Source organism: Malaclemys terrapin, chromosome 6 (genome assembly GCF_027887155.1).
Source record: "Malaclemys terrapin pileata isolate rMalTer1 chromosome 6, rMalTer1.hap1, whole genome shotgun sequence".
In the NCBI taxonomy this organism is placed as follows: Eukaryota; Metazoa; Chordata; order Testudines; family Emydidae; genus Malaclemys; species Malaclemys terrapin.
Window position 1 is genome coordinate 89585772 of NC_071510.1, and position 19435 is coordinate 89605206.

Sequence of the window (19435 nt, forward strand, 5' to 3'; positions counted from 1 at the left end):
TAAAAAGGAGGAGGAGCCATTTAACTCTTTAACCCCATTTGCACTTCCAACTAACCCCCCCATCTCCCTGCTTGCTTTCATCCCTAAGCATGTTGAATGCACTCTTTACAATCACTGCCTTCTCCAATTCTATTCTAGACCCTTTCCAATCCAGCCTCTGCCCCTTGCATTGCACTGAAACCACTCTCACCAAAGTCTCTAATGACCTCCTCTTAGCTAACGTTCAGAACCAGTACTCCTCTCCATCCTCTTTGACCTGTCAGTTGCCTTCAATACAGTCAATCATGCTCTTCTTCTTGAAATCTTGTCGTACCTTGGTTTCTGTGATTCTTTCCTTTCTTGGTTCTTTTCCTTACCTCTCTAATTGTCCTTCGGAGGATTCTTCTCATCTGCCCACCAACTTTCTGTGAGGGTTCCTTCCACAGAACTCTGTCCTTGGTCACCTTCTCTTTTTCCTCTGTGCCTGATCTCTGGGCAGCCTCAGAAAGTGCACAAACACAAATTTAACTATGATCTCTGTGCTAACTACTCTCAAGTCTAGCTCTCTTTTTATCCAAATTAAAGTCTCGGTCTGTCTCTCTGACGTCTCCTTGGGGATGTCTAGTTGACAGCTCAAGCTAAACTTGGCTAAAACAGAGCTCCTAATCTTCTCCCATACCCCAAGCCCTCACTACTATCTCCTTTTTTGATCACTGTGGATGATGCTACCATTCTACCTGTTACTCTGGCTTGCAATCTCTGCGTCATCTTTGACTTGGATGTCTCTTTCGGTCCTCGCATTTAGGCTATATCAAAATCTTGCTGATTCTTTCTGCATAATATCTCTAAGATACAGCTTTTCTTATGAATGCACACAGGTAAAACGATCATCTAAGCTCTCATCGTCTTGCACCTCAGTTACTATAATCCTTTGTGGCCTTGACAAATGCATTTTTCCCCACTCATATCAGTTCAGAATGTTGACGCAAAGATCCATTTTCCTAACCTGTAGCTTTGACTTATCTCATCTCTCTTTGAATCCCTCACTAGCTCTCCATTCCTAGTGTATCAAACGTAAGCTGTTTGGATTCACTTTCAAGGCCCTATCAACATGGTGTGATGGGTTCCCGGGGTGCAGCCTGGATTGTGGGACTGCAGAACCCTTCTTACCCACCAGCCTGGGTTGCCTCTTACAGTGTGATGCTATTGCTAAGCCACAAACCTTTGGCAGATACTGTACTTACACAGATCTCCACACCCTACTTCTGGGGCAATTCTGTGCCAAAAAATCCAAAATTCTGCAAAATGTTGCATTTTTATTTGTCAAAATAATGCAATATAATCACACCAGTTTCACTTATTTGGTAATTTATTTAAACTACCATACAGAAAAAAACCCCACAATAACTGTTCAGCATTTCCTAAATACATGAAAGTTAAGTTACAAATACTTGGTAACCAAAACCCTGCATTCCAGTCATAATCCTGGATTTTCATTTAAATTACATTACTTTTATTTTGGTGTTTGGTGTTCTCTAAAGTAGACTGTCACTTTAAATTGCTCAGACTTTCACACATGAAAGTCATACAGTTTTGCTAATCATTGTCCTGCATTGTTTTTTTTAAATGGATAAGAAAAATAGATCCTGAGCTGTAATCTAACCGCATTGTGACTCTCTGACACAGGAAAAAAAAAAGTGAGAAACCACATTGACCTTCCTATCTGAGGATTCTGTTACTGTCACTTACAATGAGGCTCCTTTACACCATTCTGGCAAGGTAAAAGAGCCTCAATTAACTAACAATGGGAACATTAGCAGCTTGTCTGTTTAGTTGTTACATTTCTGCTCTGCCTCAGGGGCAGAGCCTGCTTCACAGCTCTACGCCTCTGAACCCAGGATGCAGCAACAGCTAGGAGAGGGACAGAAGGAGTCTCTCACTCATTTTCACACAGGCAGGCCCGCAGCCCCACCACCCCCATACCATCTCTCCACTGATCGATGCACACCCAGACTCCCCCTGCATGGTGATCTGCTCTCTACTGCCAGCGGCTTCCAGCAGATGCGCCCGGGCTGCTGCGGAAGGGGCGTATGTTCCTCACAGATTTCTTTGCTCCCCCATTTTTCTGTGGGGGAGCCAAGAAATCTGTGGACAGTATGAACTCTGTGCCCCCACCCCCACCCCCCGAGGGCGCAGAATTCCCTCAGGAGTAACACCCAACTGATTAAATGAATGCTTTGCCAGCCACTCATGGACCAACAATAGAGAGGGTCCAGCCAATTCCCCCCAGCTACCCAGCCTTGCACCCCAGAACTGTACTGTCTTGCCCTGATCAGAAGCCTGACCAGTGTAAGTTCATTATCCAGTCTGTGCTTCCCTCGATGTAGAGGGGTCACACACTAGCCTTTGTAAACTGAGGTTTCCCAAGCACTTCCACCAAAACACACAGTTTTAAGTAAAATATAAAACACATTTATTAACTACAGAAATAAATTTTAAGTGATTTATAAGTAGCAGGCATAGAGATCAAAGCTGATTACCTAAGAAATAAAACAAATTCGCAGTCTAAATTCTATAAACAGAACAGGATTTGAATCCAGCAGGATTTGAATCTGTCTCATCCTGACAGATGGTATACTTCCGCAATACACAAGCTTGGACTCTCTTCCAACCCAGGACCACTCTCTTCAGTTCAAAGTCATTGTCCTCCAGACGTTTCTTCCTGGTGCTGAGTGTGGGGGGGAGTGAGGCCAAGTCATGATGTCACTTTCCCTCTTTATAATTTCTTCCAGCTTCCTGGAAAGATGTCTTGCTTGTGACATGGGAGTCCAACCCCATTGATCAAGCAGTCTCCATTTTCTATGTGCTCTCTCTTTGAGAATTCTTCTGGGATGACTGCTGGGCAAGTGGATTCCCCTTTAATGGGCCATGCATGTCTGGCTAATCCCTGCTGGTTTGGGGTGTTCCCAAACTCACAACATATTTCAGTAATATGCACATAGCAAAACTTGATAACTGCACATATGATGATAGCACAGACAATCCAACAGGATATTAATGTTCAACAAATCAAGACTTTAAAATGATACCTCACAAGGCATACTTTGTATAAAACATACCATAATTGTATGACAGTGGTGAATATGGGGGTTTTAGGGTGCTGCTTGGAGGTATAGAGTGCATACACGGTCAATCTCCACTCTGCCTATCATCTCTAATTTGTACTGAGGGGTCGATGCATACCAGGAGGCCAAACTCCGTTGCCCACTTATTACATTTTAAAACAAGCACCTTTTTGTTTGCTCTCTTGCTTCCTCGTGTACTTAGGAGGCAGTCCCTGAGCTACCTCATTATCGTCCTTCATATCTCTCCGCAAAACTCTCCTTTTGCTGTGACGCCTACAAAAAACTTGAAAATGGTTAGGCTGTTGGCTTGCCTGTTATGCTCACCACTACAGTCTCATTGTATCCTTGTACTCCATCCATTTGTCTGTATCAATCTGTTTTACAATTTATGTATGCGACAAAAGAAAGCTCCTTGGGGCAGGGACTATCTTTTTTCCCCCCGTTTCGTACTGCACCAAGCACAGTTGGGTCCTAGTCCATGACTAGGCCTCCTAGATGCCATAGTAATACAAATGATAACTAATGATAACGTTTCAAGTCCCTGTGGAAATCGGGTAACTATTTGCCAGTCTCCGCTTATCTATAGCCTTCAGGAATCTAGGGTCATAGGCTCTGATTCTGCGGGTGCTCCGGGGCTGGAGCATGCAATTGTGGGGGGGTGGGGGAGGAATGGTGGGTGCTGAGCACCCGTCGGCAGCCCTTGCTCGATTCGCTCCTCCCCATCCCCCCCCAGCACTTCCCACCCGCTGGCGGCCTCACTGATGAGCCCCTACCCCCCAGTGCCTCCTGTCTGCCAGGATCAGCTTTTCTCGGTGTGTAGGACGCCCTGGGGGGGGGGGGGAAGGGGAGGAGCAAGAGTAGGGCATGCTCTGGGGAGGGGGCACGGGCAGGAAGAGGCGGGGTGGGGCCTTAGGGGAAGGGCTGGAGTGGGGGCAAGCCATGGGAAGCACCCCCTGGCACATTAGAAAGTTGGCGCCTCTGGTTAGGGTAACATGCTACTGAAACTGTTTGTTGAACCTCTGAGCACAAGAACTGCTACAGCCTGAACTCTAATAGAACTGAGACTCTAGCCCTGGGGTGTTCTCAACAAATTTTTTTGGTGGCCTCAATGTGTGGCCACCAGCTCTTGCTGGCGCTGCTGCTCTGACAATTTTTCATAAAATACTTAATTACTTTAGGAAAAACATATAAATATGAACATATACTCATGCAAAGCATTATAATCTATAGGGCTGTCAAGCGATTAAACAATAATAGAATACCATTTATTTAAATATTTTTGGATGTTTTGTACATTTTTCAATTATATTGATTTCAATTACAACACAATACAAAGTGTACAGTGCTCACTTTATATTTATTTTGATGACAAGTATTTGCATTGTAAAAAAAAAAAAAGAAATAGTATTTTTCAGTTCACCTAATACAAGTACTGTAGTGCAATCTCTTTATCATGAAAGTTGAACTTAGAAATGTAGAATAATGTAAAAAAACAACAAACTGCATTAGAAAATAAAACAATGTAAAATTTCAGAGCCTGTATGTCCACTCAGTCCTACTTCAGCCAATCGCTCAGACAAACAAGTTTGGTTACAATTTGCAGGAGATAATGCTGCCCACTTCTTGTTTACCATGTTACCTGAAAGTGAGAACAGGCATTCACATGGCACTATTGTAGCCGGCGCTGCAAGATATTTATGTGCCAGATGCGCTAAAGATTCATTTGTCCCTTCATGGTTCAACCACCATTCCAGAATACATGCGTCCATGCTGATGTCGGGTTCTGCTCGATAATGATCCAAAGCAGAGCAGACCGACACATGTTCATTTTCATCATTTGAGTCAGATGCCACCAGCCAGAAGGTTGATTTTCTTTTTTGGTGGTTTGAGTTCTGTAGTTTCTGTTTGAGTGTTGCTCCTTTAAGTCATCTGAAAGCATGCTCCACACCTCATCCCTCTCAGATTTTGGAAGGCACTTCAAATTCTTAAACCTTAAGTCGAGTGCTGTAGCTATTTTTAGAAATCTCACATTGGTACCTTTTTTTGCGTTTTGTCAAATCTGCTGTGAAAATATTCTTAAAACAAACATTTGCTTGGTGATCATCTGAGACTGCTATGTCATGAAATATATTGCAGAATGCAGGTAAAACAGAACAGGAGACATACAGTTCTCCCCCAAGGAGTTCAGTCACAAATGTAATTAATGCATTATTTTTTTAACGAGCATCATCAGCATGGAAGCATGTCCTCTGGAATGGTAGCCAAAGAATGAAGGGGCATAAGAATGTTTAGCATATCTGACACACAAATACCTTGCAATGCTGGCTACAAAGGTGCCATGCAAACACCTATTCTCACTTTCAGGTGATATTGTAAACAAGATGTGAGCAGCATTATCTTCTGCAAATTTTAACCAAACTTGTTTGTCTGAGCGATTGGCTGAAGTAGGGTTGAGTGGACTTTGTTTTATTTTTGAATATAGTTATTTTTTTGTACATAATTGTACATTTCTAAGTTCAACTTTCATGATAAAGAGATTGCACTACAGTACTTGTATTAGGTGAATTGAAAAATACTATTTCTTTTGTTTTTTACAGTGCAAATATTTGTAATCAAAAATAAATACAAAGTGAGCACTGTACACGTTGTATTCTGTGTTGTAATTGAAATCAATATATTTGAAAATGTAGAAAACATCCAAAAATATTTAATACATTTCAATTGGTATTCTATTGTTTAACAGTGCGATTAATCACGTTACATTTTTTGAGTTAATCATGTGAGTTAACTGCGATTAATTGAGAGCCGTGGTAATTTATTTATGTAGGGTTTTTTTTGCAAGACTCAATAATAAAAATAATGTACAGTTGTCTCAATTCTTTACTGGACCCAAACACAACAGTAACACAAATAAGGTGCTTTGCATGTTATCTTTTTTTGTTGTTGTTTCTTTTGTTTTTTGGCAAAAGGTGGATGTATGTACAACAATTCTACCCTGACTTTGCTCCTATTCTTGCGCTAGGAGCATGTCATGGAGCAGGAGTCCCTCACTGTGCTGTGGAGCTGCCAAGCCCTGCAGCAGCCGGAAGCCATTGAGCTGCTCCAGTAGCTACAGCAACTGTAAACAGGGAATGCGGCCCCAGGAGGGGGAAGCGCTGACCCCTTTCTCCGTCCCTGCCTCCCATGGCCCTTCAGCAAGAGCCCACCCGGGAGAAGGTGGGTCGGGCATTCAGCGGCCAACTGCAGAGTCCCAGGCTCCCTGTACCCTGACTGGGAGGGTGGAAGGGAACTGCCAGGGGAGCACCCAAGCAGCCAAACACCACAGCCACCTCCAGTGATCAGAGCTGTCTCCGGCACTGCGCACACCGGCCTCATGTCTCCAGAGGTGCTGCCTGGAGCCCCCGAGGAGGCTGTGTGATGCAGGGTGCCTATCCCTGCTGCCAGTGCCAGCACAAACACCAAGGTGGTGCATTTCACTGCCCCTGGTAACAGCTCTTCAGGAGCAACAGCTGGGAGCTACAGGGAGGGGCTACAGCTTCTCCTCCCCTCCCTGCCCCCACATCTCCTCTCATGCTTGGGAGGCTGTCAAAGCCACAAAAAAATCCATTGGTGGCCACATGTGAGAAATGCTGCTCTAGCCCATGACTAGATCAGCTTGCAGGAAATCTAGGATGACTGGTGCCATGTCTTAGATGAGCAGTATCCTCATTTTGTCACACAAGTTCACAAAGGTTCTCCAAACCTTAGAGTGGTAGGCCTTTGATGTGTATTGCTTTCTTGACTGCACCACAGAAGAGATCACTTTACTTGATGAGCCCCTCTTCTTCAGGCTTGCGCACTTAGCGAGTGGATTAATTTGAATCATGATTTAAATCAGCTAACATGAATCTTTGATCTGAAGCATTGATTTTAATCTTGTTTTGCATTTTTTAGTTATTTCCCTAAAGAAAGATGGATTGCTATTGGTTGGTATAATCATTAAAATATGTTAATTTACAACTAACTGTAGCCTCTACACTAAATTTGGTGGTACTTTTTTCCTAACCAGGAAGATACACTATATCTATTCTAAACATATTTATTTAAGCAGTTACGTAGCTTAACATACTTATTCAGATTCTTAATTTTTACATTTTTGTGTTAGAAAATGGTGAATGATGCATTTCCTATTTACTACATGATTAATGTTTTACGTGTGACGTTTTTGTCAAGCTGCATTTGGACGGAAATTGGAATTTAATGAAAAATCCACAAAAACAGTATTTTAAAATACTTTTTAATGGTTAAATAAGACTACCTTAAATATTCCGTATACATAAGTAAAAAAGGAAGGATTGACATGATTGTTTCTGGTCACCATGTAATTCAAGTTTTTAAAACTAGTAGGTCTCATCCTCTCATACCTCATTTTTATTCATAGATTGAAAAGGGAAAACAAGCTTTCCAACTCCCAGTTTTAATGAACTAGTCATTGGATGGAACTAGTTGAGTTTGCTGAAAAGAAGAAAATATTCTCTCTGAACCCACAGAAGGGATTGTTGCTGTCAAAAGCTGGTTTAGCACATAAACAGAAATTTGGTTCATGTACTTAGCCAGTCAGTGACTTCTACCAGTTCAGTGGTTTTACTGTCTCTAAAACCTTGACAGCAAACATGTATTGCTTGAATATTATTTTTTATTTAATTTAAATGTTTTAATAGATTATAGTAAACTGGATAGGCTATCATAATTTCAAATTTAATTTTAAATAATTTTATTTTTAAAAAGAAAAATGTATATAATTGAAATAAAATGTTTTAAATTTAATAAATCTTTTAAAATAAAAATAGCAAATTATTGATTTTCATCCACGCTGCTTTATTCAGCAAAGTTAAGACCACAAACTGTGCTAGATCCACATGAAGTACTGGGCCTTTCGTTCACAGATCTAGAATTAATGGGAGTCTGAGAGAAAGAGACAGGGACTTGTTTACCAGATCAGCCATCTCAGTCGATCTGATGCTATGATGCTCTTCATTTGCCAACCTTCTACAGGACCCTGCTGAGTATGGACCACAGGAGGGGGCATGTACACTTAAGTTGTAGCTCCAGGGAATTTTGAGGGCTTCTGTTCTGTTTGCTCCTGCTTCTTTTACCTGAAGTAGTTGGGGAACTTTTCTGTTTTCTTGTAGTTTCATGAGATCCATCTGTCACCTGCACAGACCAGTGAAGACCCTGTTCTTTCCTTGGTCCAGCTGCATTCCATTATCAGTTAGCTCTGCTGTTTGTCATCTTCATAGAGTGGATTGTTAGACTGTTTTTTTAGTTCAAGTTATTAATAGGTCTGCAGGAATCCTATGTATAAGACAATTTGAGAACAAAGCAGTTCAAATTTAATAGGCAAATCTCTTTCTAATATGCAGAGAAGAAAATAATAAAATTGTATTAAACTATATTTTTTAATTTTTTTTTTTTTTACTTGCAGGCAGGAAAAATAATTGGCCTCCTCTGCCTGGGAATTTTCCAGTGGGTCCTTGTTTCTACCAGGATTTTTCTGTGGACATTCCTGTAGAATTCCAGAAGACAGTAAAGATTATGTACTACCTGTGGATGTGTAAGTAAAAAATTACTGAACCCTAACAGTCTGTACATTTTGTTATTTTGACCTAATGCCAATGTAAAGTGAGATGTTGAAATAAAATAATATATTTTTATGGCTAGGGATGGCTTCAGTATTAAGACTAATCAAACTAATCTCCAAATGTTGACTGCCTTAATTCTAATTGCGTTTTTATACATAAGTGGAAGTTTAACTAAAAAAAAAAGGTTTTCCTAAAATTTCAAATTAAATATAGTAATAATACCTAGCTCTTTTGCTGTGATTTTTATCAATACCTCCTTTTATCTATTGGGATCTAAGTGTCATTATTCCCATTTTACAGATGGGGAAACTGAGGGTGGTGAAGTGGTTTGTCCCCAGTCAACCAGCAGGCCAGTAGCAGAGCCAGGAGTAGAACTCAGACGTACTGAGACCCAGTTTAGTGCTCTAGCCACTCAGCCACATTTAGAATTTATAGCCTTGTGATTGTTCACATTATACTTGTACAATAATTTGCCTACAATTAAATGTTGATTTAGTCTCTTTAAAAAGATAAATAGTATAGTGTAAATAAACAAAAGAATATAGTCCACATTAAACTATCCTGTCTACACCAGAGGTACTCAGGGCATAGTCTCTGCAGGCTTTGTGCTTAGTCTGCACCATTTCAAAATACAGTGCTCCGTCTTGATCATAGCAGCTTGCCGGCAACCAGTGGGAAAATGTAATACAAGATCTTAATGTACTTTGTGCTGTGATCAATGTTATCTTCTCCAGTTGCTTGTGGCTGCTTGGATACGGTATGTTTACACCACAACTGTAGTGTTCGTGTATTGGCATTTTCCTTGTTGGACACAGATGTGGGTTTCAGGCTCCTCTCACTTTTCCAATAGGGTTACAGTTTGAGCAAATCTGGGCACCTTTACTTGGTAATCTTTTTTTAACTTGAACTCCATGTATGAATCAGAAGTAGTCAACTTTCAGTATTACCCATGAAAATTACTCTAGTTTGATGTCCACAATTTGTTATATTCATTATTGGATCACCACTCTTTAAAAAAAAAAAAAAATCACTGTAAAATGCAAAACTAGTCACTCACTAATAAATACGATATAGCTTTAAATCCATATCCAGTCTGAAAGCTTGGAATTCAGTATTTCAAATGGTATCAGCATTAGTTTCTAACTCCAGCCATTTATGAGGTTGATTTCTAAAAATGTCAAACATCAAGCTTAGGGAAGGTGGGGAAAACAAAATGGGAATTATAATAACGTATTTTTCTCTCTCTCGCCTCCCATCCTACAACAGTGGATTAAGGAACAGACAGCATTATAATGTCAATAACTGGAAGCAAGGAGACAGAGTTCTGAAGGCCTGCCCCTGATTATTTTAATTTCAACCACACCTCCTCTCTCTTCACCTTGGAAGATGGAAGCTTTAACTTGGCTTTCTTGTGTTTTCCTTAGTTTGGCCTCTCATTCCTTTTCTTTGTCTTGCAGGCACACTATGGAAGAAAGAGGGGATGAGAAAAAGAAAGGAGAGCAAAGAGTAAGGCCAAAAGCTGGGAACCTGAGGAATCTGCTTAAGGACAGGGAAAATGGGTGGAAACCTGATCTCTCAGTGCTCCCCACCCCATGTGGTGGGTCTCAACTGAGGCTGGCCATTTGATTAGACTCTGTGACACATACTACTTAGGAGAATGCCTAGGTGGTTTGGTCTCCACGAGAGTGATGAGGCTCCCCCTCTGGGGATATTCATTGCCTTAGGAAGCTGCCTGCCTGCTTGTTTGGTATTTATCATCCTTCCTCAGCTTGCAGTGCTTTTTCACAGCTTACCCAGCTCTTCAGAAACTTCTCTGCCTCCACAAGGTCCAGGGGCCCCTGGACATAATGGCAGCCAGTCCCAGTTCTGATAAGTTCAGCTCCATGGCAGCTTTTAAGGCCAGAATAGTCCTCCAGTCCGTTTTTAGGTGTCTGTTTCTGTTTGATAGATTTTAGAGACACACCTTTCCACGTCATTGTCTGCATGTTGTACTGAGTAACACATGCTTTCAGTTTAACACCTTGACCCTTGCTGTTTCCTCAGTGACAGGCTGTTTTCTGAAGATGTTAATTGACTTGGTTACCAACCTCCATCTTTATCTCTAACTCAATGACATCTTTGTTCAGGGACCCTCAGTCCTCCCAACTGCTAGTATGCAGGACAGGGTCCTCTGGTATCTGTCTCAGTTTGGTTTCCTGATTAAACTGGACCTAGTCCTACTTTACTCCTTACAAGAAACTTCCCTGTTTGGGTGTGGTCCTGAATACCTGTTTGCAGATGCTTCTGTAGCTTCAGTGCCTATCTGTTAGTACAGAACCTCTGCCCCTACCCTGAAAGGAGCAGTCCAAAGATACTAGTACACTTAACAGCCTGTGTGGATTTAGTTCCATGGGCATGAATGTATCTCTAGCCTTTGCAATCCTCCCTTTCCATTTAGCGGTCTCTGTTATGTTCATCTGTTGGGTTGTGCCTCGCTAAACTAGAGGGCTTTTCTTTTCCTGAACTCCCATGTTCTTATAAGTTAAAATAATAGAATAGTGGTGGCTTCTGTCAACCACCAGGGGAATTTTCTTAGCACTCCCCCATTTGTCAGAGGCCATGCTTCCTGAGAATTTGGGTGGAAGTCTGTCTTGGCTTCCTGAGGGCCCATATTTGATGGGCCACAATAACAACCTTGCAGATTGGCTCAGTCACAAACTAGGTTGGGAGAAGGGAGCCTTGATCTTTGTTTTCAAGGTTGTTTACCAGAGTCTGAGGCACGCTCCTTTGGGTTGATTATCTTGATGGTGTTTGCCAAGCTTCCATGTTTGTGTTCCTGGATGTTCAACTCCTGTATCCTCCTTTTATGATGCTTTATATAAAGTTGGAGTGGGGAATTGGGATGCTGTTTCCCTCTTCTGCCTAGGAGTTTGAGGAATGGCAGGTAGGACAAACCTTATTTTTGCGTGCTCCGTGATGGCCCCTGTTTTTAAACCTGATGATCTTCCTAATAAACCCTTCTGTCCTTCCCCCCCCTCCCCCCATCTCTGTGGACACTGGTTGAGACCCAGCACCTACTGTCTCAAGGGCTTTTGCTCTTCCAACTACCTTTAATCTGAGGCTGGCTGCATGTGAATTGAACAGCACCGTTTCTTCAAGCATGGTTTCTTTGCTGAGGTTACATGTGTCTGGAGAGCATTGTATGTTCTGGATGATTTTCATGGCCTGGTGTCGCATCAGGGGTGGTGTTGCCCTGTCTTGCTGGCTCCAGGATGTTTCAAACTTCTTCCTGACAGGATTCAAGACGACCAGCACTTCATCCTGTAGATTCAGATTCTGCCCTAAGAACAGCCTTCCGGTTTGCTCCCTTTATTAAGAGGGCCTTCCTTCTTGCAGTGGGCTCAGTCAGGAGAGTGGGTGAGCGTAAACATTTGTAATCTGCCGTACCTGCACATCTTTGTGGAAAGATGGTTTTTCAGCATTTTCCAGGATTAATTTACAAGGTGAATACTGAATTCTACCTGAAGTAATCCATTCTTCTCAGAATGAATCCATTCTGCCCCATGCCAAGAGGCTTCATCTGTTGATGTTAAGTTTCTCAGTCTTGTTCTGAAGAGTTTCGAAGGCCAAAAGAACTGGGGGCAACAGCTGAAGCTGCTATGTGAGTCCAAGGCTGTGTTCTCAGTGTGTGAACAGGCTTCCTTAGCTTTGGCCTAAGCTTGTCTATGGGCAGTGAATACTTAAGCATTCATTTCCAGGGGGGCAACCCGGTAGGCTCTCTGCTTTTTCTATATATCACTATCAGCTGGGGTTATCTACTTCCCAATTTCCTGCTAGTGGCACAATAAAATAGCTTCTCCTCATGCGGGATATTGTTTGCTGAGTTCAGTGTCTCTTCCTTAATCCACTGTTGTAGAATAGGAAAAGAGGACACCAAGACAAACAATTCCTGGAAAGAAATCTGCTCTCTAAGATCTGAAAACTTCTTCCCCACATTTTTCATCTCCTCGGACAGCCCTCATGGGCCCTGCCACTTGCTGAATTAGGTAGCAGGCAGTCATTCCATCTTCACTTTCAAGGACATTTTATGCCTCTGCCTTGAACTGGTAGGTTTTGGGTTCTCTTTCAAGGTAAATTTAAATGCATTTAAAAAACAAAACAGATTAAGATTTTGGTATAAGTGAGGAGTCCTCATTTTAAAGAGTGATTTCAGGAGTGAGAGGCACTGAGCACTATTCTTTATGTACTACTAACAACAGATGTAAACTGTCCTATTGGGCTGAGTGAGAAAGGAAAAAATCTTATTTTTTGTATAGTGTACTCTGGCAATGGCCCTTCTTTCTCTAGAATAATAATGGTAAATTTTAGACTGTTCAAGCAGAGGTTATTACAGAAATTGCTGTAGATGACAGGTTTCAGAGTAGCAGCCGTGTTAGTCTGTATCCGCAAAAAGAACAGGAGTACTTGTGGCACCTTAGAGACTAACAGATTTATTAGAGCATAAGCTTTCGTGGGCTACAGATAATCAAGCTAGCTCAGTATAGACAGCTTGATAAGAAGTGTGAGAATACTTATGCTCTAATAAATTTGTTAGTCTCTAAGGTGCCACAAGTACTCCTGTTCTTTTTGCTGTAGATGAATTTATTTTAATCAAAGATATCAGATGGGTAGTTTTGCAAAATGAAACCATCTGTTTATCCACAAAGTAGGTGTAGCACAGGCAGCAGCAGTGCAAGTTTTCCTACCAATGGGCCTCAGTGTTTGAGAGGGAGCTCAGGGTATGCATGTCTGCTAAGAACTAGACTAGGATCAGTAAGAGCATATCTGCATGGAAAAGTTATACCAGTGTGAACTAAACTCTGAGTTTTAACTGCAATAGTTGTATTGATATAACTCTCACTGTAGATGCTCTTACTTGGGAATAAGAGTGCCTTTTGGGGGGTGGGAGGGTTAGATTATGTTGCTTTGGAAGGTGGTGGTGATCTTTCGGTAGCTGCTTACCAGCTCTGGATTTGAAGGAGTAAATAGGGTGAAAGGTGCTTAAAACTGTTATCCAGAGTTTAAATTTACCAGTTACCCTAATTTAGCTGCCAGAGATAGATTGTGTGAGATGGGAGAGACGTCAGGCAGTCATAATTACTGCACTTTGCCCTGTGTCCCCAAGGCCAGTGTCTCCCTTGTGTTGGCAAAATTGTTCCTGATTTGGCCACCGGGGAGTGCTGAAGAGAGAGGCATGGACATGTCTTCATCTAGCCTCTGGAGGCTCATATCACAGACTGTAATGTTCTTATCCTTAGACAACCTGGAGAGTAAGAGTTCCAGTGTCTCTTGCTTCTGCTGTTTCTTCTCTGCCCTGAAGAATCTAAATGCATTTTCATTAATTCTTGGGTTATAATGTTGGTTTAAATTCTTTAACAAACCTTAGAAAAAAGCTAACCTCTAATAGCTGTTTTGATATCTCATACCTGATAGGCCATTGGCACGTATTAACTAAAATAGGAGGCCGAGAACTATAGTTCTGAGTATTAGTAAAGGTGACAGATATTTCTTCTTGTTGTTGTTATAAGAACTATTAGAACATACAATATGAATTTATGCTTTTATAGAATTAGTTCTCATAGTTTTGTTTCAGTGTGAAATACTTTTGTGTTAGGATACTAATTTTGCTCTATTTCATTTGAGAGATAGCATAACATTTGCGTTAGAAGGATTTATGATTTGTAATACTTTTCTTTTCAAATGAGAATTTCACTTGCTAAATACAGACTACTTTGTATACTTTAAGAAGCTTTTTAAAAAGACATGAACAGTACAGGCCTTCTGTATATCTAATAATGGTCTAGCATCATGTTCTTGTACATATTTACTGGTCTGACTTTGAGAAAATAATTAAACAGTATATAAGAAGGTATTTGCAAAGATTTGTATCCAGTAATTACTGTAGCAGAAGTGTCAGCAACTGCAGCTGAGAGAGCTTTATTTATCTATTTAACTCTTTAATGCTATAAATCACTACTTGCTGGAAATCCTGATGTACAGTGCCGCAGGTTAATATGTTTTATTTTCATGAAATCTTGATTTATCTCCCCCTCCCCCCAACTCTATACTACATATTATTTTTTCTAAAAATCTTGAATTTACTTGCTCAGTACTTAACTACACTGGGAACTTCATCATTACTTCAGACAGGTGTATGAAACTAGCAGACTAGTCTATTACAGAGATAGAATGTTGATATAAGAGTGATGTGGATATATTTTGTTTAAGCTTTTACATTTATTTAGGTAATACTTCAACAATTGAAATATTTATTGCATAAACTCAGGTTAATACAAACTATTTTTTTGTTCTACAGTCCATGCAGTGACACTGTTTCTAAATATCTTTGGATGTTTGGCCTGGTTTTGTGTTGAACCTGCACGAGGGGTTGATTTTGGATTGAGTATCCTCTGGTTCTTGCTTTTTACTCCTTGTTCATTTGTCTGCTGGTACAGACCACTTTATGGAGCCTTCAGGTAACGCCAATCTGGTTTTGAATGTTTTTAATGCACATTATGCATTTTGAAATGTATTCATCTTTAAGTAGAACTTTACTCAACTTAGTTTGCCATATTAACCTGAATTATTATTAATTATTATTTGAAGAGGCAAGTCATATTAACCCACTTGCTGCATCCAAAGCATAAACAGATAATGAAAGGCTAGCTTAGGAAGCTAATAATTAGGAATGGCATTTTAAAAAATGTATATAACTACTGATATAGAACTGATATTGGTAGGGAATGGATGTCATGGTATTGTGTTAGCCGGACTTCAAATATCAGGAAAATTCTTACCAAGCTTCTATCTTATCACCTCTAAAATCACCACCAGTTCTGAATAAGTATAATATTTAAAATTTAAAAATGTAAAGTGCTGACTAAATATGAAGTTTCTAAATGAGCTTCATAAAATAGATTTAAGTAATCAGACCTGGCAAGTGAACTGCCATTCTACGTCTGCAGCAACGTGAGATGTTACTAAAAATATTAAGTACAACGTACTTTCTTTTTTTATTTTCATCCTAATATATTGATTGTAAAAAGCAGTTGAGCTATCTTCTCAGTAAGCACATTCAGTGAATATCACTTGATGATATTAGAATTACACTGGTAACTCTTATTTGTTGTGGTTAATTGACAAAAAGAATACCTCAGTCTGCAAATCCATATACATGATTGATGTACATTAATCAAATTAAATTGGGGAGTAAGATTTTCTTTTATTTTAAGAAATCCAGAACTCTAATGTGATATAGCAAATTAATAATCAAACTGAGTCATGACTTTCAAAAAGTAGTTTCACAGCTAAATATTTTAGAGCTCTCTATACGGGGCGGCACCAGCGCAGCAAGCGCGTGCCTGGGGCGGCAAGCTGGGGAGGGGGCGGTCTGCCCGTCACTGTGAGGGCAGCCTTCGGCGGCATGCCTGCGGGAGGGCCGCCAGTCCCGCGACTTCAGCGGTTATTCGGTGGCGGGCACGCCGAAGACGTGGGACCAGCAGATCACCCGCAGACATGCTGCCGAATCCGCGTGACCAGCTGATCGCCCACAGGTGTGCCACCGAAGGCCGCCTGACTGCTGTGCTTGAGGCGGCAAAAAACATAGAGCCACCCCTGTCTATATATGTGGGGAGAGAGCCACCCCTGTCTATATACATCTAAACTGTGTGTTTGTGTGTGAAATAAATTTTTTTGAGTTTTGATTACTCTTGAGAGCTTATCAATGGATTTAATTTGAACTTTGATCAATAGTGTGTTAAATCCTAATACAAAAAAGAAATGCTATAGCAAATAATTGTGAATTGGGTAAAGGTTTTGATATCTTGGAGGCTCAAATGGTCTGTGGGATTTTATTTTTATTTTTCTACAAAACAGTGAAGTGGCCAAAGGAAAAATATAAAGTTTTAAATATCCTTCATAGCGCTCATACATAGTTCCCCCCTCCCCCACCACGTACATGAATTAAGGAGCAGTTACTATCACAGTTGCATTCTAACTCTGAATGTTCACGATTAAATTTTTTTCAGTGGTCCCTTTCCAACAAGCACCAACTTAAGCCTTGTTCTCAGCAAATACACCTTGATTTAAGGCCTGGTATGCACACAAACTTACATTGAAATAACTACATTGGTTTTAATTCACAGTTTGTTTTGTGCGAGTGGGCACTTATTCTGAAATTCTTTAGTGCTTACCCTATTCATATCATAATGAAGCATTATATTTTTACTGACTTAAACTTTAAAATTATTTCTTTCAGTCCTATATTTCAATAACTTAGGCAGCTGCTGTGTTCTGTATATTTTCCTTTTAACCAACAGCATAGCTTTCCATAGATGATGATCAGGGGATGATGTGGTTAACTAAAAAGCAAATTTAGCTGGAAACTTAGATTGATTAACAGTGAACCCATTATATGTATATAGTCGTCTGTAGAGAATAGGGAGTGCTGGGAAGCCTACATACATAGGGTCAAAGTTCCCAAGGGCTTGAGACCACCTGGTGATTGGAAAATCAGTATGATTTGGCGCTGGGGCTGGAAATTCCTGCTTCTGAGCCGGCCTGCCCACGCTGTCCAGGATAAGGTTTATGGAGGTTAATCTGGGCTATACAGGAGGCGGATATGGAGAGAATGGTGGATGGTATCAGGCTTCTCACCTTCCTCCCAAATGTGTACACTACTCCGGGCTTCATAGCTACAGACCTGCTTCCCACCCAGCAGAGCCAAGAACAAACTTCTTTCTTTTAGGTTTTAAAATTCTTGGCTCTAGACAGGAGATCTCACTGTGAGCACCCAGTGATATGTTTCACATTCCTCTCCACTTTTTCCCCTACCTCAGCACAAAAAAAGTTGAAATGTTTGTTTTTTTTAAAACGGTTCTTCCCCCCCCCCCCTTTTTTTTTTTTTTTTGCAGATTGTATCTAGGCACCTTTTATTACTTAGGGCTAATCTATGTTACAGAGTTAGGTCGGCTTAACTACATTATTCAGGGCTGTGAAAAAGGTAATGCCTGTGCGATGTAGTTAAGCCTAGTGCAGCGATGGAAGAACCCCTTCCGCCACTGTAGAGTCTACACTACAGAAACTCATCTGCAGCTATGCCATTGTAGAGTTCCTAGTATAGATATTAGTGCCTGTCTTTTTCCTGCTTAAGTAGGAGGGCTGCATGCAGACCAAGAATAGACACTGGTGTTTGCCTCACCTCTGCTGTTTTGAGGAAAGGAAGTTACACTTCTGCTGCTGAGCATCCCCTGCTGATTCTTCTGCATTCAGTCTCCTTCCTTCTCTGCCTTGTACTCTATGCCAGTGAATGTTTTGTGTTATGCAGTGTGAAGAAGTCAGAAGAGGTTGCCAGGGTGGGCATGCATCTTTTCCTCTTTAACATACAAGGAAAGAAGTAGGAAAAGAAGAGGTAAATAAGATTAATTGGAGTGGTGTTGACATATAGAGCACGAAAGGAATTCATAAGGAAGCAATAGAAATGATCAGGAGGCTGAAGAAATTGACTTATGAGGAAAGATGAAAAGAGCTAAACATGTATATTGTTTGCCTAATGAAGGGCGTAAACACACCAAGGATGGAGAATTATTTATTATGGTACATAAGGGCATAACTAAGAAGTGGGAAGGAAGTTTCACAAAGGAAAACACTCCCAGACACACATACTTGGCTGTGGAATAGTTTTTGCAGGGAGGCAGTGGAAAACTCATTGCTTGCACCTTTTAAAACTAGACTGGAGAAAATGTGTAGTGGTTATCAATTATTTTTTTGGTACGGAGAGGGAATTTTTTGTTTTTGTTTTTCCCCATCTCTGTCTTGTGTGGCAATATAAATTCTTCCAACTTCCACAGCCTTTTGATAGTTCTGTCAGAAGAACATCACTTATGCAGTTTTTCAGAACCAGATCTGCTTCTTTTGGTCCTGTTTTTAGTCCTCCTTTCTAGTTAGTGAGTATATAAACTGGTAGTATGAGGTGTATGAGAATTTTTTTGTTGCTAAATGGTTCCAGTAGTGTAGTTGAAAATGTAACACTAGAAATGACATATTGTGGTTCTGTGTATATTATGTCTGTGTATATTCTGTATCAGATGTTCTCAGCTTGCAAATAAAAGGTGTGGATTTTTTCCCCTACCAGGCCTGCGAACTCCAATCTGAGCGTTAACCAGAGTTCTCTTTCTTATGCGTTATCCCCAAAATTATTCCCTCAGAGACACCTGTGCAGCCCCACTACATTCTGTGAGTTTGTACAGGTGTAATTGAAAGGAACTTGGTGTACAATTCTGTTGAAGATGCACAAGAAGGAATAGACTCTAGTTCCCTCTCTGAGCTTTGTTGGCTGTTCAATAACTATGGAGGCAAAACCAGCAAAGGCTTGTCTTTGTCACTGTAAGCAGATACAAAATTAATCTAAGGGTAGGTTTATACTTATGGCAGTGTGTAGAGTACAGATACTGCACACCCAGCTAGAATGGGTGTGTATATAGCAGTGTAGACGATGAGGCACGGTTTAGGCAAGTAGAATACAGACATGCCAGAAGCCTAGGGTATATACCATTCATGGCTCACTAGATGCCAAGCAGAGTTTCCTATGTCTACACTGCTATTTTTAGTAGTGTCGTGTCCTGCTGCCTCCCTGTTGCTGGAACCTTTCTCCTCTGTCTCCAACCTGCCAGAGCCTTTCACTGCCATGTGTAG

The 19435-nt window shown here is 40.8% G+C and overlaps 1 protein-coding gene across 1 annotated transcript in view; it reads left to right on the forward strand.

The window, feature by feature from the left end:
• The window catches only part of SCAMP1 (secretory carrier membrane protein 1), a 65601-nt gene that overhangs the window by 25446 nt on the left and 20720 nt on the right, over positions 1 to 19435 (forward strand). Inside the window, exons 5-6 of the mRNA XM_054031617.1 lie at positions 8569 to 8697; positions 15060 to 15219. Coding sequence (XP_053887592.1) covers positions 8569 to 8697; positions 15060 to 15219 — 289 coding nt within the window. The remainder of the gene's footprint in view (positions 1 to 8568; positions 8698 to 15059; positions 15220 to 19435) is intronic.